The sequence below is a fragment of the Varanus komodoensis genome, unplaced genomic scaffold (assembly GCF_004798865.1).
Source record: "Varanus komodoensis strain SLA01 unplaced genomic scaffold, ASM479886v1 scaffold29_3, whole genome shotgun sequence".
Lineage (NCBI taxonomy): Eukaryota > Metazoa > Chordata > Lepidosauria > Squamata > Varanidae > Varanus > Varanus komodoensis.
In genome coordinates, this window is record NW_025335760.1 from 367389 (window position 1) to 392780 (window position 25392).

The 25392-nt window shown below is 61.4% G+C and overlaps 1 protein-coding gene across 1 annotated transcript; it reads right to left on the bottom strand.

Moving 5' to 3' along the window:
• Positions 1 to 339: 339 nt before the first annotated feature.
• PRKD2 (protein kinase D2) lies at positions 340 to 25392 on the bottom strand. The gene is made up of 18 exons (XM_044435564.1): positions 25231 to 25392; positions 16334 to 16472; positions 14308 to 14439; positions 12239 to 12393; positions 11592 to 11793; positions 11019 to 11099; positions 10324 to 10474; positions 8918 to 9035; positions 7687 to 7764; positions 6454 to 6712; positions 6138 to 6190; positions 5946 to 6018; positions 4715 to 4821; positions 4409 to 4570; positions 3046 to 3144; positions 1927 to 2194; positions 1140 to 1225; positions 340 to 765 (listed from the first exon to the last, which is right to left on the bottom strand). Exons 3-18 carry the CDS (start codon positions 14345 to 14347, stop codon positions 544 to 546), a joined length of 2154 nt encoding a protein of 717 aa, XP_044291499.1. The 5' UTR covers positions 14348 to 14439; positions 16334 to 16472; positions 25231 to 25392; the 3' UTR covers positions 340 to 543.

A 25392-nucleotide genomic window follows, 5' to 3' on the forward strand; every position in this document is an offset into this window, starting at 1 on the left:
CCCTAGGCCGGCCTTTCCAGGCGCGGCAGACCACAGCCCCCATCATCCCCGCCCGCTGCCCATGGGAGGAACGCCCCAGCGCATCTGGAGGGCGCCAGCTGGGCCGGGTCCTTCCGTTCCGCCCTCCTTTGCGCAGGAGGCCCCCGCGCGCCGCTCCAGGCGGCCCTCGCCCCACGGCTCGGCTCGGCGCTGCGCCTGCGGGGGAGGCGGGCCGGGGGGACCTCGCCGAGGCGGCTGCCCTGCCCTCCCCTCCGCTCGGCGCCCGGGCTCTGGACGCCCTTGGCCCGCGCGCGAGGAGCCCCGCGGCCGCCCCGGCCCCGGACGGCGGACGCTGCCCGCTGAGCGCTGGCGCCAGTCACGATCCTGCCCCCAATGCGCGGCTACACAGAGCAGCTCCCCACTGCAAGCGGGGGGGCGGGCGCGGGGGAGAGCTCCCCGTCCGCTTCACTGGGAGACCGATCTGACGCCGCCCCAGCAGATCCCAGTCCGGCGGAGAGAACTGGGGCAAGTCCGGAGACGGAGTCCGCTCGCTGGCGCGCACGCTCAGAGCACGCTGACCCTCTCAGCCAAGCCCGTCATCTCGACCTCCCGCCGCCGCTCCTCCTCCTCTTCCTCCTCCAGGCGGCGCACCCGCAGGTGGGCCGGGTAGGGCAGGCCGTGCTCGGCCGCGAAGTGCTCCCAGCGCGCGTCGTCGCTCTCGTGCGTGATGTAGCGCTCGCCCATCCGGCCCTCCAGCTCCCGCAGGTCCAGCCACGTCTGGTGGTCCTGCAGGGAAGAGGCGGCGGGGGGCTAGCTGAGGCCGCGGCTCGGGACGGGCTTCTTCGGCAGGGCCTCCCTCCGGCTGGGACGCCCGGGGGCCACAGGCCATTCTGCCCCCCCCCCTTCTGAAAGGCTGAAATGCCTCGTCACCAGCAGGAAGGGCAGCGGCCAAGATGCACCGGTGCGCTGGCTTCATCTCCCCTGCCTTTGGCCCGGCCCATCTCCCGAACGCGGCCCCGAGAGCTCTCCCCACGCAGCGTTTGGCCCTCGAGCAGAGGGGCGCTTTGCCCCCTCGCTCCGTGCCCTTCTTGCCCCCACCACGCCGCACGGCAGCGCGGCTGATCTGCCCCACCCTCGCTGCGCAGCCTGTGGCAGCGTACCTGTAGCCACGAGTGGCTGAGCGACTTATCGACGCTGAAGCGCTTCCGCATCTTCACCTGGAGCAAGTTGTTGATCAGATCGATGGCTGGGAAGAAGGGAGGGAGAGGGGGAGAGATCAAGGCTGCGCCCCCCACCGGCCCCCCATCTGTGGAAGGCACACGCGGAAGTTGCCAGCCGCGGAATGGGCGTGAGATGCATGCAAGGGTTAAAACCAGCAGGGCCCCTCGCCCCCCCCCCCCCCCCCGCAGACCCGCACCACACTCTGGGAGTCTAGATGCATCTAACGAGGGCAAGCCTCGTTAAAGAAAGCAACCCAGCCGGGTGGAGGAAGCCCAATTCGGGTGAGCCGACTGTGGGGTGGCCCGATGGACCGCGTGGCTCAAGGGTGCCAGCTCCCTTGTCCCCTCTGGGTGCAACTGGGACGAGTCGGGACGCCCTGAAAAGCCACGCGCCCCGAAGGCCCGGCTGGGCCTGCAAACGAACCAGAGGGCAAGTCCCTCTCGCCACCCAAGGAGCCGGTGCCCACGAGCAGCTGCTGCCCCCCCAGATGACTTCCAGTTGTGTCAAAGAAATGGTGCCCAGACCCCCAGGGGTCCAACTAGCCTGCGAAGAAGCCAGCTTTGGAGGCTTCAGAGCTGCTTGGACAAAGAAATCCTGCTCCACAGGAGAGGGTCTGGGAGGGGGCCCAGCCTTGCAGGAAGCGCAGGCAGAGAAATTGTGGGGGTGGCCAGGGCCCCCCTCCCGGTGCTGCTGCTGTGCACTGGGCATGCCGCCACGGACAGGTACCTTCGACCGAAATCTGGCGCCACGGATTGGCTGGGTACATGAAGGCGGCGTTCTGGATCTGGTCATTGATGTCTTCGTCCTCGTTAAAGGGGAAGGTGCCGCTCAGGCTGACGTACATGATGACCCCCACGGACCACATGTCCAGGGAGCGGTTGTAGCCCTGGTTGAGCAGCACCTCGGGGGCCAGGTAGGCCGGGGTGCCCACCACGGAGCGTCGGAACGACTTCTCGCCGATGATGCGGGCAAAGCCAAAGTCACACAGCTTCACCTGCACAGCACCAGAAAACGGGGTCACAGGCTCCGAGGGCCCGCCAGTCCCCTTATGTTAAAACACATCATCCTGCGAATTTCGGCTTGGAAGAGAGCAAGTTGCTAGTCCTCATGGTGAAAGAGAAATCGCTCAAGACTCACAAAAGTCTTTCTCAAATACTTAGGGAGGTTGGTAGGGCCTGATAGGAACACTGGAAGTTCCGGACATTGATCCCGGGATCCTGCTGCCGCAGTGTGGGGCGGCCTGCAAAAGCTGCGGCCGCTTCCCAGGCCCGCCCCCCTCTCCTCGCAAACGAATCAGCCCGAAATTCTTCCTCAGCTCGAGGGGAGCACAAGGCTGACCACCAGCACCCTCAAGAGGAAGTGATGGCGAACAAATCAAAGGCAGGATTTCATGCTGATGTTCAAACACACATCTTATCTTCCAGAAACATTATTATGCACAAGGGAGCTGCTTTGGCAAAGAAGCTTGGCATCTCTGCGTAATGCCTGGCATGGCGCCGGGCTGGGGACCCTTGCCCAGCCCAGGAGCCCAATCCAATTTCAGGGACGGGGCAAATGTCCCTATTCAGAGTCTTCTTGCGGGAGATTCGGGCTGGCGAGAGGCATTTCGAGCTTGGAGGAGGAGAAGAAAGCGGCACAAAAGCTGGGGAAGAGCCGGTGGTCATTCTGCAAGGGTGGGGGCCAGGGAAGTGATGCAGCATCGCAGGGGGCCGCGTGGGGTGGGCCGAACTGCAGCGGCCCTGCACTCCAACTGGCCAGGGCAGCTCCACTAGGGCTTCCCGCCCCACAGACACGCACTCTTGCCTGTCTGCCGCAGAGTGAAGTCTGGGCCGCGGGGGAGCTCACCTGGGGGAACGGCTCGGCGGACGCCAGCAGGACGTTCTCCGGCTTCAGGTCGCAGTGCACGATGCTCTTGAAGTGCAGATGCCGCAGAGCCACCAGGATCTGCAAGGGGAGGGATGCAGAGGGGTGGGGAGGAGCGGGGCGGTAGTGTCCCACTGCCCGATCCCACCCCCGGCGGCTCCCCGGCGATGAATGCGTGCTGTCCAGCCCGCGGCCCCGCCGAGGCAGCCTTCCCAGACAGGCTGGGCCGCTGGCAAGCCATCCCTCCTGGTCTGGCGGCCCTGCAGCGGCTGCAGCCCAACGCTTTTAGGAAGGAAAAAATGAGCTGTTCTTGGATGGCACAACGAAGCCACCAGGGGTAGGAAAATATCTGGGGGCTGGCTCGGGGGATCAGGATGGGGAGCGTTTTTAATTGTCGGGTCGTGTAGCAGACCAAGGCTCGGAAGAGGAGGAACTGGGTCCGAATCCTTGCTCTTCCTCGGGCGACTTGGGCCAGTCGCCATCTCTCAGCCTCCCCTACCTCGCAGGGCTGCTGTGAGAATCAAGTAAATTGTGCAGGGAGAAGAATGATGCACGTGACTCTTGGAAGAAGGACGTGCTGCAGGTGGAGGAGACTGAACACAGAAGTCCAGCCTTACGTCCGCGGTAAATGCAGGGCGAGCTGAGGGGGGGTACGTATTCCGTCAGCAACTGCGCCTGTCTCGGGATGGGAAGAGCTACTCTAGAACCCCAATCAACAGTTCCACCCGCATCTTTTAGGCAACACAACATCCGCGTGAAACAAGCATCCATATTATTATTGTCAGTATTAATTGGATGCTTTTCTCCGGCATGTTAAAAAGAGGCGTGGCCTGAGTAAAGCTGGGGGGTAAAGTAAAGCTGGGGGGCTCGGCTCATTTGAACTCGATGGACTTTCTCCTGCTCTGAGGACTGGAAGTGGCCCAAGCCGGGGTCGGGGAGGTGTTTCCCACAGATTTCCTGCTTCACGATGGGTTGTGCTTTGCAAAAACAAGCAAGCAGAAAGAAATGTGCAAAACTGTTCTCTCTGTGCAATGTAAATTTGCACTATTTGCATGAACTGGAAGTTGGAAGCGACGTGGGCTGAGCACAGCTCTAGACCCGCCTCGTCGTCAGCCTCCATTTGTGCGGCGACGGTGAGCTGCGCAGATTTCCCCGGCAGAAGCCACCAAGCGGCTCGCCAGACGACGGCGCAGGGCTCGCCGGCGGCCGGATTTTCGCCCCCTTCCGCCTCTTCGCACACCCAGAGAGCCCGGCGAGGACGCCCAGGCGGGGCCCTGCTGCCACCGCGTGGCCACGGGCTGAATTGCACCCTCCACCGTCTCGGGGGCTTGGGTGCAGGGGTTACCTGCGTGATGAGAAACTTGGTGAGCCTCTCGGGCAGCCGCCCCTTCTCCGACGAGAGGATCATTTCCAGCATGTCGCCATGAAGCTTCTCCATCACCACAAAGACTTTTTCCGGCGTCTCAAACATGCACTCCAGGTGCACGATCCCGGCGTGCCGCAGACTCTGCAGGGGGGCAGGAGGAGCGGCAGCTCGGATGTCCGGTCGGCATGGGCGGGCGGCCAGTGACGGAACCCTTCGGCCGCCCCATCTGCCGCACAACACCTGCCGGCTGCCCCCCCCCCCCCGAGGCGGCCAGCTCCCTCTCACCTGCAAGATGGCGACTTCGTTGCGCAGCTGGCTCTCCTGCTGGGTGGGGAAGCGGAGCTTGTCGATCACCTTCACTGCCACGTCCCGCCCGGTCTTCCGGTGCTTCCCTGTGGATCGGAAGAGGAGGTGCCCTCTCAGCTTTCCCACCAACCCGCTCCCCTCTCGGCCCACGTCCCTGCCGTCGGACATGGCGCTGGGCCCAGATCCACTCAGACTTCAGGGCCTAGTCTTGCCTTCCAAGCCCCACTGATTTCAGGGGGTCTGCTCTAGATTCCACCCACAGTGTTTGTCCAACGTACAGAAAATCCGCTGGAAGGAGAGGAAACGCGCACACCAGCGTGACTCACGCACAAGCACAACACACGTGCCTTTCCCTTTCTGCACGAGGATGTTGCACAGACTTTGTCTGAAGCAGTTACTGGCTTTTCTGCAAGATGTCGGCTCGTCTCCCCGACTTTAGCTTTTGTAGGACAAAAGTCAATGCGCTGCGTGTGTCACGCACGGACTGGCAGCGACGGACATGGGCACAATTTAGACACACGCACGGACACACCCCGCGGTGTATGGCATGCAGTTAGCTCAATGCAAGAGAAAAGCCATGGGTAAAAAAAGCATTCAGGCGTCACAGCTTGGGGGCATTTCTATAACCCCCCCACAGAGAAATACTCGTCCATCATTTTCCGGACTTCTTTGGACAGAGCGTAGCTAGCTTTTTATTAAACTCCCCCCATTCCAGGCCAGGTGCAGGAGAGTGGCTTGAAGAGGGGCAGATGGAAATTGGGGTGCAAGATGACCTGTGGGAACAGGTACCAGGCACAGGTGGCTTTCCTCCTGGCCAAGGGTCCTATAACTCCCAGAAAGCCCTCTTAAAACTGCCAGCAGAGCTCAGACAGACCTGCCCAAAAAGCAACCAAGAAATACTCCATCTTTAACAAATGAGGAACGCCAAGAGAAAAACTATGGACACGAAACCAGCCACGGCTGGGAATTGGGGGTGCTTTGTTTCATCACTCACGGTTTTACCAACACAGAGAGAGACAAGAACGGTGGAATCACCTTGAGATCTACCAGGAGACCCTAATCTACATTCTGCATGTAACCCCACTGGCCCTAAATTGCTTGGGGTTATACTAGCCATCAGGAGTCCCCAGAAGCGATTCCCTGAACTGCATCACAAGCCCCAGAATGCTCGCTGCACCAGATTGGAGAACTGCCCCGGCCCCTCGCTCACCTCCATAGACGACCCCAAACTGCCCAGAGCCCAGAACCTCATCCGGGAAGATCTGGTAGACGGTGGAAATATCCTGAAATTGGACAAAGGCATCGTGCCGTTTAGCCTCTTGGCCGGGGGCGGTGAAGGGCCCCATCAGCCTGAGGGGACCACGTGGCCGGGAGCGGGGCGAGCGGGGCTTACGACACGCACCACGTTCTCCTGGATTTGGCTGTTGGACACCGAGATGCGCAGAGACGCCTGTCCTGGAAGGAGAGGAAGCGCCGTCAGGAGCAGCCCCGGGTGCCCTCCAGACCAAGCCCACGCCGGCGCCCCACGGGGAAGGGACCGGCCTCCTGGAGGCAGCTGTGCCACGGAAGACCGCAAGGGGGCGGCCCGCGGCCCGGGCGGAACCCAACCTGCAGGAGGGGGCGAGGCAATACCCAGCCCGTGCGCTGGGGGGCAGCGCAGGGCAAGGACAGGCTCCGAGGGGAGGGGAGGGGAGGGGAGGGGTGGGGGTGCCACTCACGGTGGGGCGCCTGGCCCGGGGCGCCAGCCGCCCCTTGCAGGACGACGGGCATCAGGGCCTGGCGGATGGCCGTCTCCCACGCCCGGGCGTGCTCCAGGCTGTCCCCGCCGTGCGGGTGGTTGCCGGGCACGCCGTTCTCTCCGACGTAGTAGGTGGCCTTGGCCGTGATGATTTCGAAGCAGTGCGGATTGGCGCCCGGCGGCAACAGGGAGACGTCTTTGGCGGTTTCCACTGCCAGGATCTCGGACAAGGGGATCTCCTGCAGGGGTTGGAGAGAGCACCAAAAAATGCCTCTCCCGAGAGGGCCTTCCCAGCCGGGGCCCAGGCAATGCTGCACTGGAGCAGCAACCCACCCCTGCTGCTGGGACACGGCACTCAGCGTCCCCCAGGCAGGCCTCGATTTGAACACCAGAGAGCGAAAACCCTGCAATCTTCTCGTCCTCAAGGCTAGGAAACCCACGGGCCACGCTGCCGAAGCGCACAGAAGCCAGAGAGGGTTAGGAACGGCACAAATGTCCCAGGGACCTGATCCAGTCCGGTGCGGTGCAGCTGTGGGCTCTTGCAAGGTGGGGAACGGAGAGGAGGGGGCAGGAGACCGTTCCCAGGTCCCGCGAATAGCCACCCTCCCCCCAGAAAAAACCAGAAAGGAAGAAAAGAACGAACGGGGGAGCCTCATCTTCTCCACCGCTACATTCAGGGCTGGGCTAAACATGTCAGAGATGCACCCCACTTCTTGGCAGAAGGGGCTCCCCATCTCCGCACGTCTTTGGGACGAAATATTGACCAGCCCGAGAGCACAGTCCTCGCCCTTGATGGGGCAGCGCCAGAAGAGGGACAGGACGCCCTGCCTTCGCTCAGCGTTGGCTTTGCAGCAGCACCCAAAGCCCTTTCACTAACCAAGGATGCCGTGAAGCCAAGTCTGAGCGAGGGCCATGCGCTGCGGACCCTCGCTCCGCTGTGGTCCAAAGGGGAAGCAAGCGCCAGCCAGCAGCAATTCACAGGACTGTGAAGCCGGGCGAGCAGGACAGGCGGGCCTGCATGAACCCTTCGCCATCCCCCGTCCCTCTGCATGCCAACAGCATTTCTTCCGCGACACTGGCTCGCCCCAAGGGGTAGGGCGCTGTATGAAGAGTCACAGCGGAGTGGGCATGGAGGAGACCGCCTGCCCCCCAGGACCCTGCGGCCCTGCTGCTGTCGGCTTCCTGGGGGGGCCCGGCCGTGGGGGACACTCACCTTGTAGTAGCGGCTGCTGGTGTCGTTCTGGAAGAGGGTGAGGCACTTGCTGTCCAGCCGCCAGTAGTGGCGCTTCCGCTGCAAAAGGGGTGGGGGGCGCAGAGAGAGCCTCAGTGCCATGGGGGTCCCAGGGAGGTGAGGGAAGCCCCCGATCCCCAGGGCGCAGGGCCACCAGGCGAGGCGCCCCCCTCCCCAGCACGCCCTGGCGGGGATTCTGCCCCGGTCTGTCAGCCTGCCCGGCCCACCCGGAGCAAGGGGTTTCATGGCCATGAGCACCACGTTCCAGCAAGGACCAAATTCCACTTCAGGGAAGCTCCCGGGAGCCGGATTCCAGTGTGGGCGGGGCCTAAGGCAAATGGGCGGGCCAACCTTTTCCACAACTGCCCTGTTTTGGGCTGGACAGATCTTTTCCTGCTCATAACTGGCCTTTAGCAGAGGCATTTCAACCACTGGGGGGGGGGGGGGGGGAAAAGAAAAACAGGGAACCCCCAAAGGGCGGGGGGGGGGGGGGGGCACAGGAAGGGGCGTGGCCACTGGCAGGCCTGCCCCTGGTGTCCCCCCTGCCCCGCCTTTGTTTCACCAAATGGGTCGCGGTTTGCAGCATTTCATGCAAAAGCAAAGCAGCCCCAGGACAGAAGAGCAACAGCGCCCTGCCCCAAGGTGCTTACAGAATCTAGTGGGCAGGGACAGCAGTGGTGAAGCGGCACTGCTGTCTGCACAAGATGCTAGACGACTGAAGGAATCCATGGTCCAGCTGTGTGTTCAAAACCGGGCCTCTTGCGCCTCTTCCCCAGCCTCAGTGCTTTTTTTGTCATAGAACACACCGGAATGGAGTTCCGGCACCGTTTTTCGACAGATTTTCCAAGTTTTAAAAGTAACTTTTGAAAATTTGATGTTTGGTCCGCGTGGATTCGAATCGCCCTGTCCAGCGTAGCAGGTCGGCGACAAAATCATTAAAACGGTGCATGCGGGCCGCTTGCGTGTCGAGTCCGATGCGTGCGCACCTCGTCCGCGCTGGTTGTGATGGCGCTGCTCTGCTTGTGATTAGTTGTGTGGTCATGTGCTGAGTGCGTACTGCGGGCGGCGACCATCATGTTTCGTTACACAACTGACGTGTGTGGGTGTGTGTGCAGTGACTGACTACGTGCGAAAGGTGATTTCATGAGTTCCGGCACCTTTTTTCTTACAAAAAGCACTGCCCAGTCCCACGCGCCCCCCGCCCGGGACTCACCAGGGTGTCGGTGCTGCTGAAGTGCACCACCCAGCCTTCCTTCAGGGCCGTGCTGGACTTGCGGGTTGTCTGCCGGACGGACTGCACCACTCGCATCAGCGGGATGTACCCCACGGAGCTGGGGAGGCAAAGGGGCAGAGGGGCCCTTGAAACCGTGCGGCTGAGCACCGGGGGGCCCGAATGGGGCCCCACACACGGCAGATGCAAAGCACAGAGGGAGGCGAGAGGCGACGGGAAGGCTGGACGGATCAGCAGTACGGAGAGCGAGCAACGAGCGACGCGGTGGCCATTCAGGGCGGAAGGACGGCGTCACGGTGAGTCTTTCTTTACAGCGGGAGGCGCTGCAGGAACTGTGGGCCCTGAACGCGCTCCAGCTGTAGCCAGCGGCAAGGGGCGATGCAAGTTGCAAGCCGAAGGCCAGGAGGGTCGCAGCTGCTTCTCCCTGCCTTAAACGCACCGTCTGCGCACCTTCCAAGGAGCTCTGGCTGACACGCATCAGTTACCCCGCCTCCAGTGTATCTTCCCAACAACCCTGTGAGGTAGGCCAGACTAGGAGGGAGAGACTAGCCCAAGGTCACCCTGTGAAATGTACTGCTGGCCATTCCAACACTGTGACCTCACCCAGCCAAGTTCGGGGCCCTCCGACATGTTGGGCCAACTAATTACACGCATTAATCCATTCGCTTCCTTTCTGGGCAGCTGACAAAATCCAGATTAAAACACAGATCACGCCACAATTCAAAACGGTAAGTGGCAGCAGCCCAGCACTGGGACTACCGTCCTCATCATCCCCAGCCAGCCGATCACGGATGTGGTGGCCCATCAGGTTGCGGGAAGCCATCCCCACGTTATCTCTGCGGCATCTCCTGAGGGGAGGGCAGGAAACCCACGGGCGGGGGCGAATTTCTCAACCTGCGGTAGCGGCGATGATGCAGGCGAAGGTAACTGGCTTGGCCCCGGCGGGCATCTCCCAAGGGAGGGGTCGGTGACAGGATGTGGCTCTGGGTCGGAAGGAAGCCAAGGCAGGGCGACCGGGTGGGGCAAACCCTAAAATTGCGGCGGGGGGGGCTGTGTCCACGGCTTCCTGAAGAAATAATAGGGGGTTACCGGGGACACGTGAAATAAAACTGCTAGACCTTTCTTCCCGATATCTGAACAGGTGGATTACAGCGAAGACTCCCACGCAAGGTGCCTCTGCATATTTTGCCTGTGGCAAACGTTCTTGCCCCTTCGGGACGCTCCTGCACAGACTTCCCCTCTCTATGCCTGCCTGCCCTTGGTGCGGATCAAACCGAGTTGCTGCAGCAACGGAATGCGAACAAACACTGCAGCTTCGGTAAAGGGAAGCGAAAGGGCGAATCTGGATGTGAAAGAGCCCGTTTGGTTTCGGGGGCACCCGTCCTCACCCCTGGGATTTGCTGATGTCGTCGGCGTCCTCGCCCATCTGCGGCTCGTTCTCTGAATGGGACCCGGGGATGATGCCAGAATCATCCGACTCGTCCATGAGCGAGTTCTTCTCAGCTTCACTGAGATCACTGGGTTCTTCCATCGGCACATCTGGGGGGGGGGGGGCAGGAGACCAGACGGAAGCCAACAGGTCAGCCTGTCGCGAGGGCTGCCTTCCAGCACCCTCTTCTTGCAATCCAACCACCCAGATCTTGTCTCCTCCCCACTCCATGGGGAGCGGTGCTGCTCCCACGTTTAAACAACCGGGGCGGGGGGAGAGTGGCAATTTCGGTCCACCTTTTTCGGAGTGGCGCAGGCCAGCCCCCTGCCATCCCAGCTGCTCCCTCGATCGAAGTCAACTCAGACCGCTCTTTTCTAAGGCAGAACTTAGAAGCGCCTGCCCCTAAACTCCGGAGCTACACGCGGGGAGCAAGGGGGGGCTGAGAGATGCGAGGCCGGAATCGAGCTTCTGGGAGCCGACAGCGGGCGCGCCACCAGCCTCTCCGTGCGGAGCGCCTCGAGGCCCAGTGCGTGCGGCTCCCCTCTCGGCGACACGTGCCGGAAAGCGAGGCCCGGAGCTACGCCGAGCCCACCCTACGGGCTGAACCCGGTCCCCACCCACACCCCCCACCACCGGAACCGGGGCGCGGCTCACCTCCGCCGTTGAAGAGCGTCTCGCCAAGGCAGTCGTTGGGCACCCGCCTGGCACAGCGCTTGTGGCAGTTGAATTTGCAGTCTGCAAGGCGAGCGAGAGGGCCGTGGGGCCAGGGCTCCATGTGTGGCGGCCGGAAGGGCCTTGGGCCTGGCTGCCCCGCACACGCCTCCCCGCCTCCCCACTGGGGCAGCGCGCGGGCAGCCCGAACCTGCATCGCAACAGGCGGGCGGGCGGCCTGGGGAAAGCGGGGCCCCTCCCACCTGGCCCCCTGCCCAGGTGGGTCCACGCAGGTGCATCCCAGAGCAGCCTGGCAGGAAAAGACCCTCCGCCCCGCAGCCCCATCCAGCCCCTGCCTGAGCTCCCTCGAGGCGCAGACCCAAAGTCGTTGTGTGGGGCAGCTTCCCCCGCCAGCTCCTTCCAGAGGCTGTGGGATCCCGACCCCCAGCAGCCCCCGCCACCATCACCAGCGGCCCAGGGCAGCGTGAACCGTGGGCCAGTAACATTCTGGAGGGCCACGTGCTCCCCGCGCCCAGCCCATGGTGCCCCCAGCGCGCGGCCCCCCAGCCCCATCACCTTTGCACTGGAGTCCCTGCCGGAAGAGCCCCTTGAGGAGCTTCTTGCAGTACTGGCAGACCGTGGGGCGGGTGTAGGAGTGGATGAGGAAGGTGTGGGGCACCTTGACCTTCGAGAGGAAGAGCTTGTCCAGCTCTATGGGGCGCCCGATGTAGGTGGAGGACGCCAGCCGGCGGGGGAAGGTCTCTGCAGAGATGAGGCTCTGGGTGGCGGGAGGCACAGAAAAGGGAGGTAGAAGCGTCCGTGGCAGGCCCCCCCGCCCCCACGTGGGGCAGGATAGCCGGAGCCTGTGGTGCCCGTCCTTCGCAGCCGCCCCTCCTGGCCCATCGGGGCCCTGGCAGACCGTTGGCTTCCTCGCACAGGGCATGTGCCAGAGGGACTCCCCCACAGTCCCAGACCACCCGGGCCGCCCCCCCCAGGCCACGGGCCCTGTGCCCCAGTTCCATCTTTTCCCTGGGAACAGGTGTTTTTGCGGAAAGAAAAAGATGGAAGATGCCCTGGAAAAGCCCAGGGGGGGCAAAGGGAGGACGCGGGTGCCCAGAAAGCCCCCGTGAGGGAGGCGGGGGGGCGGCTTCTGCCACAATGGCCCTGCCCCGGGACGGCCTGATCCGGCGCTGCCGGCCGGCGGCCCACGCTCGCTGGCTCACCAGGTCGTCGGACGTGCAGGACGGGGAGCTGGAGGCGGAGAGGCGCAGCGACTGGGCGCTGGCCAGCGAGGTGGACGAGAGCCGCCGCTTGCGGGCGCCGCTGCAGTTGTTGGGGATGCTGAAGGCGCAGCGCTTGTGGTAGTTCAGGCCGCAGCCTGCGGGGAAAGGCGGCACGGTGGGCAGGCCGGAGGCAGGGGGAGCGCGGGCGGCCCGGCCCCCCAGTGGCCCCCAGAGCCCCGCCCCTGCGCCCCGCCGTGGCGTGGGCACGTCTTCCGGCTCCTGGGCAGCATTTCCCCTGTTCCCACAGCCTGAAAGGCCCCCAGCTCAGTTCCTGGCACTGCTGAAATAGGCTGGGCTGGTCGTGGGGTTTGGGCTCTGCCCGCCACCAGAGGCTTCTCCGAAATTCGGTGGGGCCCTCAGGCAGCCCCCCCACCGCACTGTCCTGGATGGGAAGGCCACCTGGTCCAGCCGGCCAGCCAGCCAGGGCATCCCAGAGCGGGAGGGACGGAGGAGGGGGAAGCGGCTGCAGAGCGGTTCTGATCCTGGGCGTTCCAGCCTCTTCCGCGGGCTGGCCAGCGGGTCTTCCCCCTTCCCAGCCCGGAGAGCGTTCGGCATTGCCGGGCTGTGGGAAGGCTGCAGGGCAGGGAGAGGGAGCAGCTGGCCGCAGGGACGGGGGCCTTCCCCACTTCCTCCCCACATGGCAATTTCTGCGTCCGCCCGTCTTCTGCCCTCCTTCCCCACGGAGCAGCACAGCTCTGTGCACGGCCCCACCTGGGGGGCAGCACCCCGAGAGCCAAGCCACTTCCTTCTCCAGTGCATGAAAACTAGAGCTGACAGTAAGGGGGGAAATGGCGAGTTGTGTGTGTGCGTCGCACACACACTCACAACTTTTCAAAGATGTGGAGATGTTATCGCCCACTGGAATTTTTATTTACAGAGTTCGTGCCGTAGCTTTTCTACACATTGTCATGCAGAGTGCTTTGTAGCAGAGAAAAAGCCGTAAAATGGCTTAAAACAGAAGCGTGCACATGAAGCAGAAGCAGAAAGCAATGGAAATAAAGCACAGGAAGGAAGAGCGATTGTTCCATTTTAGCTGGGAGCGGCACAGATTGCTGTGCTGGGTACCACGGTTGGCTTCCTGAGAATCTCATCTTTCTTTTTCAAAATTTAAGTTTCTAGCCCTCATGGCTGGAAAGAAAGATGTATCGGAAAGCATGTAGGCAATAAGCTGAGGGGGAACCCTGAATGACACAGAGGGACCTGCCCCTGCCATCGCTAGCAAGCCCAGAATGGCCTATGCAAAACGGGACAATATATGTAACGATGGCTTGATTTGCATATGGATGGCCTTGATGCAGAATTCTGCATGCAGGACGCAAAACTGCCATACACATCAGCCTTCAGCCCCAGTGTTTTTGACTATAGCTCCCATTGCCCCATGCAGTGGGGTTAAAGGGGCGGGGATGATGGTAGGCCAAGCGCCCCAAGGGCACCAGGTGCGGGAGGCCAGAGTGCAGGATTAAAGGCACCTTGTGAGATCCGGGCCCAGTGCCCACTCGGCCATTTATCTCTCTCTCCCTCCCTCCCTCCCTCCCTCCCTCTCTCCTGCCTTTTTCCTACCAAGGGCTCAAGGCAGCTTACATCTCCTCCTCCATCTTATCCCTACAACAACAACCCTGTGGGGTAGGTTGGGCTGAGAGTCTGTGACTGGTCCAACGTCACCCAGTTGGCTCCATGGCCGAGCAGGGACTCAAACCCGGATTGCCCGAGTCCCAGTCCATGGTCTTAACCACGACACCACACTGGCCATGAAGCTCAGTGGACGACGCTGAACCAGCCGCTGACTTCTGACCTACCTCGCAGGGTTATTGTGAGCATAAAAAGGAACAGAGGTTGTGCCTCACACAAGCCATATTGAGCTGCTTGGGGGAAACAGCAGGGTGTAAACACACACACACACACACACACACACACACACAAATGTTGCATCGTGTACATGCCCATGCCTCGAAAACACTCCCTTCCTCCCTTCCTGCCGAAACTCCGGACTTCGGGATGCGTCAACGTACCGTCACACTTGAGGCCCTGGCGGACCAGGCCGAAGAGCATCTCTCCGCAGTGGTCGCAGAACGCCGGCGCACGGTAGGAGTGCACATTGAGCGCATGGGGGCGGATCCGGAAGTCCTCGAACGTGGCTGAGGCTGAGAAGGAACAAGAGGGCAGCTCAGCAACCGGGACGAGTCCAGGAGCGCCGGTGGCTCAGCTGGGAGGATTGCGGCACATGAACCCGCTTTCTACGCCCTGGACGGCCACGGCGGCTGGGGATGATAGGGGTCGTGGTCCAGCACCTCCAGCAGCCTGGGCAGGGTTCCACGGGGGGGGCGGGGGCACTAAGAGTCTGCTAAACTGGATCGATGGAGAATGTGTCTAGCAGACTATTTTGAAATAGGGAAATAACACCGACTAGGATTTCTCCAGGCTGAGGAAGCCCCAAATCGTCGGAGGGCAGAGGAGACACTCGAGCACGCAGCAGCTCTCTGGAAATCGGCCCGTTCCCTTTTTGCCTGCTGACAACCAAGCAACCCTTGCACGTCCCTGGATCTGCACCTGTTTAAATGCACGGCAATGCACAGCCGTTCTGCAGCGGTGACGCCACACTTTCAAGAAACTGGACATGTGGAACCCTGGAGACAGAAAGACTGCCCATGATCTGACTCTATCTCACTGCAGTATTCATCAGAACCAAGCCAGGATAGCTCAAGCCCCAGGGATGGTTCAAAGTCCCGGGTTCAAATTCAGCTGCAAAGCAAATGGGTCTCCTCAGCTGAGCTGTCCTTGACAGCGCTCCCGCTGACACGAAATCGGGTTTTAAGAACCGCAGCTGCCACCCCAGACAGAACCTGAGAAGCAGGAACCAAGTGGCGAGGGAAAGAAGGCACTCTGTACTCTGTCAGAGGCACTCCTGGTTTAACCACTCCATGCGCCACGCAGCGTGATTCAGAAACAGGTTCTCTCGGCTCACGCTGACTCCTGTCCCCCAGAGGGACTGGGAATCGGTTCCCCTACACAAGCCGGAGCTGAATTTATTTAGAAGTGGGCACCAGGTCACCTCGAGACGATCAAGCGAGGCCATGAAACTGAGCCACCGAGAAGGCACGGTAAGAGGACCCGAGGGGCAGGTACCCCAGGGGCTCTTGTTTTCCAAAGCTCGCTCGTCCGTTCGATTTCACCGAGACGGCCCCATGGCGTCGACGCTCACAAGGCCGCGTTCCGCCTCTGGGGACAGGCGCCGTGTGCCGCAGGCCCGGCTGGGCTGGGCTGGGCACGGCGTGTCCCGGGGAGAGCTGCGTGGGAGGCTGGGAGGCTTCGCTGTACCAAACAAAGGCCATTCCAACGCAGGCAAGGCCGGGCGCGCTGCCAGCCCCACATAAAACGGCCAGCCGGACTGCAGGCGCCAGCATCTCTCCACCTGCTCCCCGCAACCTCCAGTTACGGACTTCTACCAGCTCGCGGCTCCCTCTGCTTGGAGCACCAGGTCAAAATCCGGGCACCCATTTCCGGGGGTCCCTCCACGGGCGGTCACCAGGCAGGTGGGAGAGAGGTCTCTGCCCCTCCGGTGCGGGAGGCTGCCCAGCAGGAAATTTCAGGGCCGAGAGCAGCTGCCTCCCCTTCCCTCCAGACACCAAAGGGGTTGCCTGCCCCGAAACCCACATCCTGCCTCGGTTGCCTACGTATCGGATTTGGAAACATCACCTGCCTGACATGATGATCTAGGCCAGGAGAGAGAAAGAGAGCGCGAGCGAGCAAGCGAGAGAAAGCGTTGCGCCGCTACCTCGACGTCGGCAGTGGGAAGTTCCCAGGAGGCTCTGATGCCTGAGAAAGTGGAAAGTATCAACCCCAGACTGAAATCTTGCGCATTCGTCCTTCTCAGCGTGTTTAGATCACTGCTGGGTTTCTGCTCTGGCATGTGTCTGCTCTTCGCTGCCCACGTCACCTTGGCTTTTACTACCTTCTGCTGCAGGGTGGGGCTCACGGGAGGCCGGGGGGCTCTCTTCTGCCTGACCGCACCTGGGGTGGGCCCCTGCACCTGCTTACCTGAGAGGACCACCTCCACCAGGTCCCCCTCCTGGATGTCGCAGGCCGTGCGGACCAGCTGCAGGATGTTGGCCGAGGAAGGGTCATGCTTGAAAAGCAGGATCTTGTCATAGAGGCCGTAGAAGCCGCACTCGGGAAACTGCCAGGAGAGAGAGGGAGAGGAAGAGTGAGGGGAGCGCCGGGCCACAAGCCCCAGCCAGGCATGTGGTTTTGTGTGAAAGACTCCTGCCAGGGACGCTGGGGAGGATGGAAGGGGAAGAGCTCAGACTGCAATCGTGGGCAGTGCAGATCAGCAATCTAAGCTGCATGAGGCTGTTGCTTCAGCTCTGATGGCCCAACTCATCCTTCTGCTGCTTAGGAAATCCTCTCGGGGCTGCATTTCACTTTGCAAAGAGAGTTCTGATTAGGAGACTTTTCATTCATCTCCTGGCAGCTAAAGAAATATACTGCCTTTCAATGCTCTTCAATGCACTTCTGTGTTGTCCAACTAACCCTAAGGACACCTGAAAGAGGGTAGCATTTAACAGGCTGCTTTTAACCCTGCCTGGGCAAGGCACAAATCTACAGATCTGAGGGTAGTCGAAATTTCAATCCCTTCACATTCCTTGAGGTCACTTCTGGCAGCCGTAAACTCTGAAAAAGAAACCCCGCTGCGAACGGTTGGCTCTCAACATGGACAAGACTGCCGGTCTCAGTGCCCGTGACCCGTAACAATCAGTTCCAGGCAATCAGCTGGAGAACTGCCTGGAAACTGAAAGACAAACGGCTCTTTCTTGCTGCGCTCTGTCGACGCATCACGATTCCACACGAGTGGTAGAAAAACGTGGGCGAAAGAACTGCCGGCTCGCAGCGCTCCATGTGGAACCGCTCCGCTCGAGCCCTGCCCGCCGGGGGGGGGGGGGGACCGGCCTGTGTAATGCAGGGAGGCCACCGCAAAGTGTGTGCTCGCACAACTGTTGCCCACCCGCAGCACTGGTGTCACGCTGCATGTATATCCCACGTGCGGGGCTGCAAGGCTCCTTCCCCTACCAAGGGGCTTGTGAGGCTCCCTTCTTCTGCATACCATCCCCACCACAACAGCCCTGCAAGGTAGGTTAGGCTGAGAGGCAGTGACGGGCCCAAAGCTACCCAGTGCGCTTTGTGGCTGTCGGGACCGGAACCCAGAACACCTGGGTCCCCGTCCCCTGCACTGGGGATCCAGAAGACTGCCTGGGCGGGGGCCAACCTGGTCCTTCTTTTTCCGTGCTGGGAGACGAGGGGCAAACGGACCGGACGGCAGCGACCTGCACCCCGACTGCGCCTTCCCCGGCTGGAGGGGCTTGGAGGCCCGGCTCCCCCCGGGGGATCCCCAGAGGGCTCCGCAGGCCGGATGCGAGGCCAGGTCCACACGCCCGAGGTGCTGCCTGCGCATTCTCGGTGTGGCCACGCTCCAGCGCACTGGCAGTGTGTGAACAAACCAGCAGAGACGCGCCGCGCGACAAGCAAGCGCCCGAAACCATTCAGGCTCTCCGGCTGCCAGAAGCTGCTATGCAAATACGGGCGGCTGTTTTTAACCAGACGCTGACCCGTTCCAGTTGGCCTCCGACCCCTCCCTCCCCATCCAGACAATCACACAGTGGCAAGACGGGGCGATTCCTGCCCCAACCGGCTCCCCACCCCCAGAAATCACCAAAACAAAGCACGGCACATAAGAAGACGGGTGCCGTCCTCCTGTCTCAGCCTGGGCAACCAGCAGAGTTTGCGGCCATTTTGCTGTTGAACTTTGGACACCGAGCACCCCGGGAATCGCTTGAGCCGAGGGCCCCGGCAAGCTGCGGGAGACAACCCCAAGTTCTGCAGAAATGCAAGCCACACGTGGCCTCTCAGGCATGCCCCAGACCGCCCCCCGGGAGCTGCAAACACAGCGCCACTGAGCCCGCTGGCTGAGCCCTGGAGAAGAGTGCCCGGCGAGGGGAAGTCGGGGGCAGGAGAAGAAAGGCAGACGAAACGAGAGACGGGCCGTCTCTGCAAAGGAAGCCGCGGCCTTGAGCTGGGAAGAGCTGAGCGAGGCTGCCGTGGACAGGGAATCGTGGGGGCATCGCGCCAGGGTCGCCACAACCCGGAGGCGACTCCATGGCGCGTAACAACACGCGGCTCGACATAACAAACCTCTGAGCAGCTTCCAAGCAAAGAGTTCAAAACACATGCACGATCGCAGCCCCGGAAGATTTCAGCTTCCAGAGAAGGACACCAGGTCAAAGGCAGTCGTGTAGGAAGAGACGGAATATGGAAGCAGCTTCGTGGCAGCCGATTATGTGCCAGTGAAAGCGGCAACAAGACCCTTGCTTTCGGGGTTTCCACATTTTCCGCCTCCCGGTTCATCCAGGGGAGGGTGCTTCAGAGTCCGGGTATCCACAGCAGGCCCCAGAGGTCAAATATTTGGGGCAGGGCTGGATTCCCCACCTGTCCAGGTATATCTGCGCCCTGCGTCAGCATGAGCACAGGTCTCTGCCCCGCCTTGACAGGAGCAGAAGGGCTGAAGGCACGTGGACAGAGGGGAGCCCCCAGGCCCCCGCCCGGTCACCCCGTGCCGGGCACGAGGGGCACAGCGACCCACCCATGTGTCCCATCAACTGGAATACGGCCTCCCACCCGGAGGCAGCAGTGAGCCACGAATCTGTGCCCCCCTATTTAAATCGGTGGCCACCTTCCGCTAGCACATTTCCCAGCGCAGCTGTGCAGGGTGAGAAGAAGGCCTTCCTTTTCTGACGGGGGTGTGAAACTCCCAGCAGCCATCTTCCGCCACACCGGGCACGACTGTGACTCACGCCTCCCCTCCCCTGCCCGTTTTCTGAGCTGAAGGACCCCACGTCCCTCCGACCCTCCCTGCCTGCCTGCCTGCCTCGCAGCCCCTGCCCCGAGTCGCGCTCTCCGTGCGCCTCCTTTAGGCGTCTCCAGGCAGGACCGTCTTTGGGCGCAGGGGCCGGGGCTGCCCGTGCCCCTCCACGTGCGGTCGCACCAGCCGTTCATGCAAGGGCCGGTTCTTTTCCGATTCCTTTCCTGCTGCAGGAAGTGCCTTCTTGTCGCCGGCACACACGGGGTCAGCACCTTCCTCTCGCACGACCCCGAGCGTGCCTCCTCGGCCTCGCCGAGACCCCGTCGGCGTGCACGAGGCTCTGCCCTTGCCCACCTCCGGCTGCCTCGGCTCCTCTCCTGGGCGGCACCTGGGCCAGTGCGGCAGGAGTTAACCTCTGAATCACGCGTCTCCTGGCTGCCCAAAGCGTTCCAGCTGGGCAGGAAGCGGCGTCCCAAGGAGAGGCCATAAACCAGGCGCTCGCTCGCTCGCTCGCTCCGGGCCAGGCTGAGCCCCGCAGGGCTGCCGTCTGTGACTCACCCAGCCGGGAAGCAAGGCCACGTCCAGGCGACGCGGCGTGGTGCAGAAAGGAGCCGGTCCTCTCCGCAGGGGACCTGGGGGGCCAGAAGCACGGCACCGTGGGTGGGGCCACGAGCGCCATGTGGGCAGAACCATGATTGTGGGGTGGCGCTCTGTAGAAATGAGAAAAGGTCTCTGCCCCTAGGAGCATCCCCTCCATAGTTCAGTCAGTGACGGCTCCTTCCGAAGTCAAACAGTTGCAAGATGACGTGTGAGTTTTCCCTCTCGAAGAATTATTTGGGGGAGGGGGAGTGAGGGGGGCCCCGCTCCGAAGGGGGGGCCAAAAGGGGACTTCTGTGTCCATCCGGCTCAGCACAGACTGGGCATGGGGAGAACGGCCGTCCTGGGGCACTGTTCCCACGGACTGCTGGCTGCATTCCAGATGATGATTCGGGATCGGAAAGCGAAGCACGTTTGGTGAGGCTGGGGAGGATGGGCTAGGGCAAGACGCTGAGATGGAGGAAGAGGAGGAGATGATCCCGAGGCCAGACGCTTCGCCGGGCCAGGCGGTGCCTGGGAATGACCGCGATGAACAGCCGGTGGTCTCTGAGGGCGAGGAACTCTCACACACGGACCGCCCCCCCCGGCCCCCCGGCCAGGCGACAGCAGAGATGGGAGTCCCAGCTGAATACGCAGTGGTGTGCTCGCCCTCGGAGAGCCCCTCCCGAGGGATGGGGCCCAGGCATGTTCATACAGAGATCCTGGAAGGAAACACTGGACAGAGTGCAACAAAGCACTCTGTGCATGCTCAGAGATCCATTCTGGGTGACTTGTACTTGGGCGCAATCGAGCGAGTTTGCATGGAAAATGATCAGCAGCTGGCGAATGCTCAGAGGCCTCGCAGCTCGTGGCACCCAGACGGGGCCGTCCCAAGGCAGCCGGTGCCCCAGGCGAGGCCCGATTCTGCCCGCCCCTCACACCTACTGACGTTCCCAAGCAGCATGCAGTGGGCTCACGGGGGGGGGGGCAGGGATGGTGGGACGGTGACGAGTGGGCAGCTGTCCAGCCTCTCCAGCGCCTGCACGGGCTGAACACCCCCCTTGCCCGATTTCCGGGCTGACTCGCTCAGCTTGCAGCCTCTTGCCCGTTCACCCCTCACCCTCCCAGGAAAACACACCCCATCCATTCTCCTCCGCTACTCCCCCCACGTGCCACAAATGGACCACCCGCACTTGGGGGGCCGCAGCATGCTCCAAGCCCATCTCTTCTGCACATGCTCAAAAGCACGGCCTTCCCTGCTGCCCAGGGCATGCGATGAGGCACAGACCAGTGCTGAAAAGCGCAGTGCAAAGCCGAGAAGTGCCTGCAGCAGCCCGGCATGAAGATTAACTCCGGCAGCCTGGCTTTCTGCCCCATCTCCCCGTGGTTGGAGGCACCAGGAGCAGGGACCAAGGAGGGGGCCCTGTGGGGGGAAGAAGCGGCCCAAGAGCACCGTCCCATCCCACCTCAAGATGCGCTTCACAGCGATGCTTTTGCTTAAGAGGGCATTTGATAAAAAGCCAACCTTCTTCCTCGTGATTTTCATAGCATTCATGGAGCAGTCTTACTGTCGTTCCATGTCTTGCTTTCTCAACATAGTTTTTAGAGGTTACATTACTTTTTTTTCAGCCAATGTCACTTTGGGTGCATTTTCACACAGAAAAAGCAGATTAAAATAAAGTTAAATAAAAGGAAAGCCAATTTCAGGACCCAGCGACAGGAAGCCCTACCTGTAAAAATAGAGTTACAGAGTCCCTATCACGGCACCATGCTGCTTCCTGAGATGTCAGCTTTAATTTAGATGAACAAAGCACAAGTTTCCAGGCCTTATGGGTGTTATAAAAGCCAAAGAGGTGGTCAGTGAGGATTCACAGTGGCCACGGGTCCTTGTGACCCTTGGTCATAATGAGCATGACCAGAATGAATGATTAAAAAAGAGGCAAAACTGGTTGCAGATTAAAGTATGCAAAATAAGAAAGTTTACATAAATTGGCTCTCAGTCTGCATGTTCTCGTATTTTGAGTGCCCAAAATGTACATCCGTCCCTCTTTAAATAATAACAGCATCAGCATGCAAAATGCACAGCCCCAGGCGTTAGAGAAAGCAACCTGGGCAAGCAGCTCCCACTGGACAGCCAGGCAGCCGGGAACAGGTCTGTGCTTTGGGACAGCGAACCCAGGCGTTCCAGCAAGAGGGACACGGAGCACATCTCTCCGCACACACGCACACACGTACGCACGCACGTGTGGCCTGGCCCGGCTGAACCCTCCCTCCCCGGTGCTCCTGCACAGACCATCCCAAGTTTCCTTCAGCCGCACCAAAGGATGTGGACGGAGACGGTTCCATCCTGGAGACATCAGAGATTATCGCGCAGCCCCTCAGAACAGCAAGGTTTCCCTTTCCTGCTCGGTGGACACGGCCTGCCAGCAGGCTTCCGCTCCTTTGCCGAAACATGAAATACAAGTATATATAGCAACGGGCCCTGGACCAGCTGCGAGGGGCAGGCCGGGAGACAGGCAGCCACAGTCCGCCGCCTCTCTTCCCCTGCGACACCCCCTCCAGGGGCTCTGTGGCCTGCTACACCCACAGGCTTGCTGGGGGGGCCTCAGGTGAGCCCTCCTTCTCCACCGCGGGCCTGCACCCCAATTCTTCCCTCACCTGCCTTGCAGGACCGTTCCCTTAAAGAAAGTCTCAGGAGCACAAGCCGGGAAGCCCTGCACCAGCCTCGCTGCGTCTCCAGGCAGAGCGTGCAACCCGATGTCGCAGCGCGGAGTGCGCCTCGCCGAGGATTCCAGGCGCTCTGTGCCCTTCCCTCCCTCCTTCCCACAAGCGGGTCCTTCCACTGCCGGGTGTTTTTCTCTCTCAGGATCCGCTGCATTTCTGCAAGCCTTGCTCCTACGCTGGTGTCAGGCTGGCTGCAAGACTCGTTTCGCTGCGGACTGGAACCAGCCAGCGGCTTCACAGGGGCAAGCCCATGCAGCCCCCCCCCCCCCCCCCGGCCCCCCGCATTGGGCTGCGACTCCTGACATCCCCGACAGCAGGGCCTCTGGAGAGGGTGATGGGAATTGTAGTCTGGCACCTCAGAAGGACACTTGGTTGGCTATGGCTGCACCAACCCATCAGCCTCAGAGCATCCCCTGCCTCCCTACCGGGGGGGCCCTTCTGCAGCCGCCCCTCTGAGATGCAGAAGAAGGGGAGTGTCAGCTCACAGAGTACTCGGGGTGAGGGCAGCCGGAACGGGGTTTCCTGCATGCCCAGGAACACAGGAAGCGCCCTGGGGGCAGAGCACACCCCGGCCCTGCTCCTGCTCCGCAGGGATTCATCGGCTGCCTGCCATCAGCCCGGGGCCTCTTCCGGGCTTCACACATTCAGAAGGACTTGGACTACCCGGTGCGAGTTCAGGGAAGGGAAGCGCAAAGGTTCCCAGGGAAGAAACTCCCGCAGGGGAAGAACGAAGGAACGGGCATCCTGGGGCTTGAGAAGGAAAGGCTGTGGGGGCGAGCGGGGGGGGGAACAGTGGGGAAGAGCCTGTCTTCTGACATCCAGGCCCCCAGGACCGAAATAGCAGCCTCAGGCCACAAGAAGGATGAAACCCTTCCCAGCGTCAGAGCAGCGAGGAGATGGGACTGACCGGCTGGGCGCTGGGAGGGGGACGGTCTTGGGCCACCGCTCCCACGGAGGGCTGGCTGCGTTCCAGACAATTCTTTGGAACAGGAAAATGGAATTTCATTGTCAGTGAGACTGGGGAAGATGGGCTAGGTCAGGATTCTGCGATGTAGGAAGAGGAGGTGCTTTGCCGAGCCATAGAGCCAGCATGAGGGGTAGCGAGGCACTCTGTGCATGCCCAGAAATCCATTCTGGTTGATTTGGACTTGGGAGCAATAAAGAAGGTTTTGTAAGGAAGAGAATCTGTGGCTTTTGACTACTCGGCTCATGACATGGGCGGGGGGCTCCCCATTACTGGGGGTCTTCAGGCAGAGACTGGACAGCCTGTGTCGGGGGGCTGAGCCCGGATCCCTTCACCAAACAGACATGGACTGAAGGGGCCCAGCACCCCCCCGTCTCGCTTTCACATACCCAGCTCACCTGCCGCTCCTTTCTGACACCCCCCAGGTCCTTGGCCACCTTCTTGCTTCAGTGGATGCTCTCCTCTCTCTTCCCTCCCCTCCTCATCTTATTTATTTATTGACTGATTGATTTATATCCTGCCTTTTTCCTCAAAGGGCTCAAGGCAGCTTACCTCATTCTCCTCCTCCATCTTATCCCCACCACAACAACCCTGTGAGGTAGGCTGGGCTGAGAGTCTGTGACTGACCCAGAGTCCCCCAGTGGGCTCCATGGCCGCGCGGGGACTCGAGCCCGGGTCATCTGAGTCCCAGACCCATGCGCTTAATCACGACGCCACACTGGCTCTCTATCGCATAACTAAAACATGCAAAATGTACAAATGCAAAACCAGGCAGGCTCCGCTCCATGCGCTGCCCATGCGCTGCTCTTTGCTTCCGCTGTTTCACCTTTCCATCCCTCCGCAGCAGCACAAGGAAGTACCTCTTCCCTTTATCTCCCCAACAACCCTGCAAGGTAGGCTAGGCTGGGAATGACCAACTCAAACAGCACATGGGGTGATTCATATCTAAGGAGGCATTTCAAACAGAGGATCGCCGATTGTCTTTGGTAGGGCCATTAACCAAGTGCCCGTTTGGCAGAAGCCGGGGAGGTTCCAACACGTAGGCTGGCACTCCAAAGGCTTTGGAGAAATGGACCGAGTCAGTCCAGGCCAAAGGGGCCATCTCCACACAAACCACACGTTTACGGGTGGGTGAGCACACAGCTGGATCCAGTGTACATACACAGCCTCCAGCAGATGCACGAGGGGCCGTGGAAGCCCAGGGCACACGGTGTCCATGTGCAGTGAGATGTACACAGGCAAACCTCTTACAGAACCACTGATGTCCTCGTCTAAGAAAAACCAGAGCTCAAAATGCCACCAATCTTGAAGGAGGCATTTCAAATATCATTAAATATAGGATGCTAATTATTAATTGCACAGTGCACTGATAAAGGTGTCCCTTTGCAGGGCGAACGCACAGTTTAAAAACCTCGCCAAAAAGTCGCTGCCCCGAGGAGTCTGCAATCTAACGTTCGACACTAGGGGAGACAAAGACGCAGGGCCCGCTTTTGGCTGCAGCTGCGGAGGAAGGCGAACGTCTGTAAAGGCGACACCGGAGCGGGCGTGCAGATGCTGCGTTCCAGCACACCTAGTGAAGTTTCGATCGGTATTAAAATCGCGCCTTCCTCGGCTTTGCTCGCGGCGAGGGATGGAAAGGAGGTCGCGCCAGGCTCGGCAGGGAGGGTCGCGGGCCAAAAGCGCGGGACTTAGCGCGGGGCCACTCGCTCGAACGGAGCCCGGGGAGCTGAGTCGCGGGCCGCCTCCCACGCCGCGCGGGGCCCGGGCCCGTCCTCGCGCGGAGGCGCGCTCCCCCGCCGCCTCCCTCCCCGGACCCACCTTCTGATCCACGATGGAGCACGCCAGTTGCTTGACGTGGGCGAGATCGGAGGGCGCGGGCAGGAGGACGAACTCGCGGCTCAGCCCGATCTGGATGTGGAAGGAGACGCCGTGGCACGGGGCCGGGGCGCACGCCGGCGCTGGCTCGGGCGCCGCTCCTCC

Excerpts from the sequence above, each read along its gene's own strand:
- PRKD2 (XM_044435564.1), bottom strand. The coding sequence starts at position 14,347 with ATGCTCTTCGGCCTGGTCCGCCAGGGCCTCAAGTGTGACG. Across the intron at positions 4,822-5,945 it reads GTTTGGGGTCGTCTATGGAG|GGAAGCACCGGAAGACCGGG; the intron begins GTGAGCGAGGGG and ends TCCGATCCACAG. Across the intron at positions 2,195-3,045 it reads CCGCCGAGCCGTTCCCCCAG|GTGAAGCTGTGTGACTTTGG; the intron begins GTGAGCTCCCCC and ends GGTGCTGTGCAG.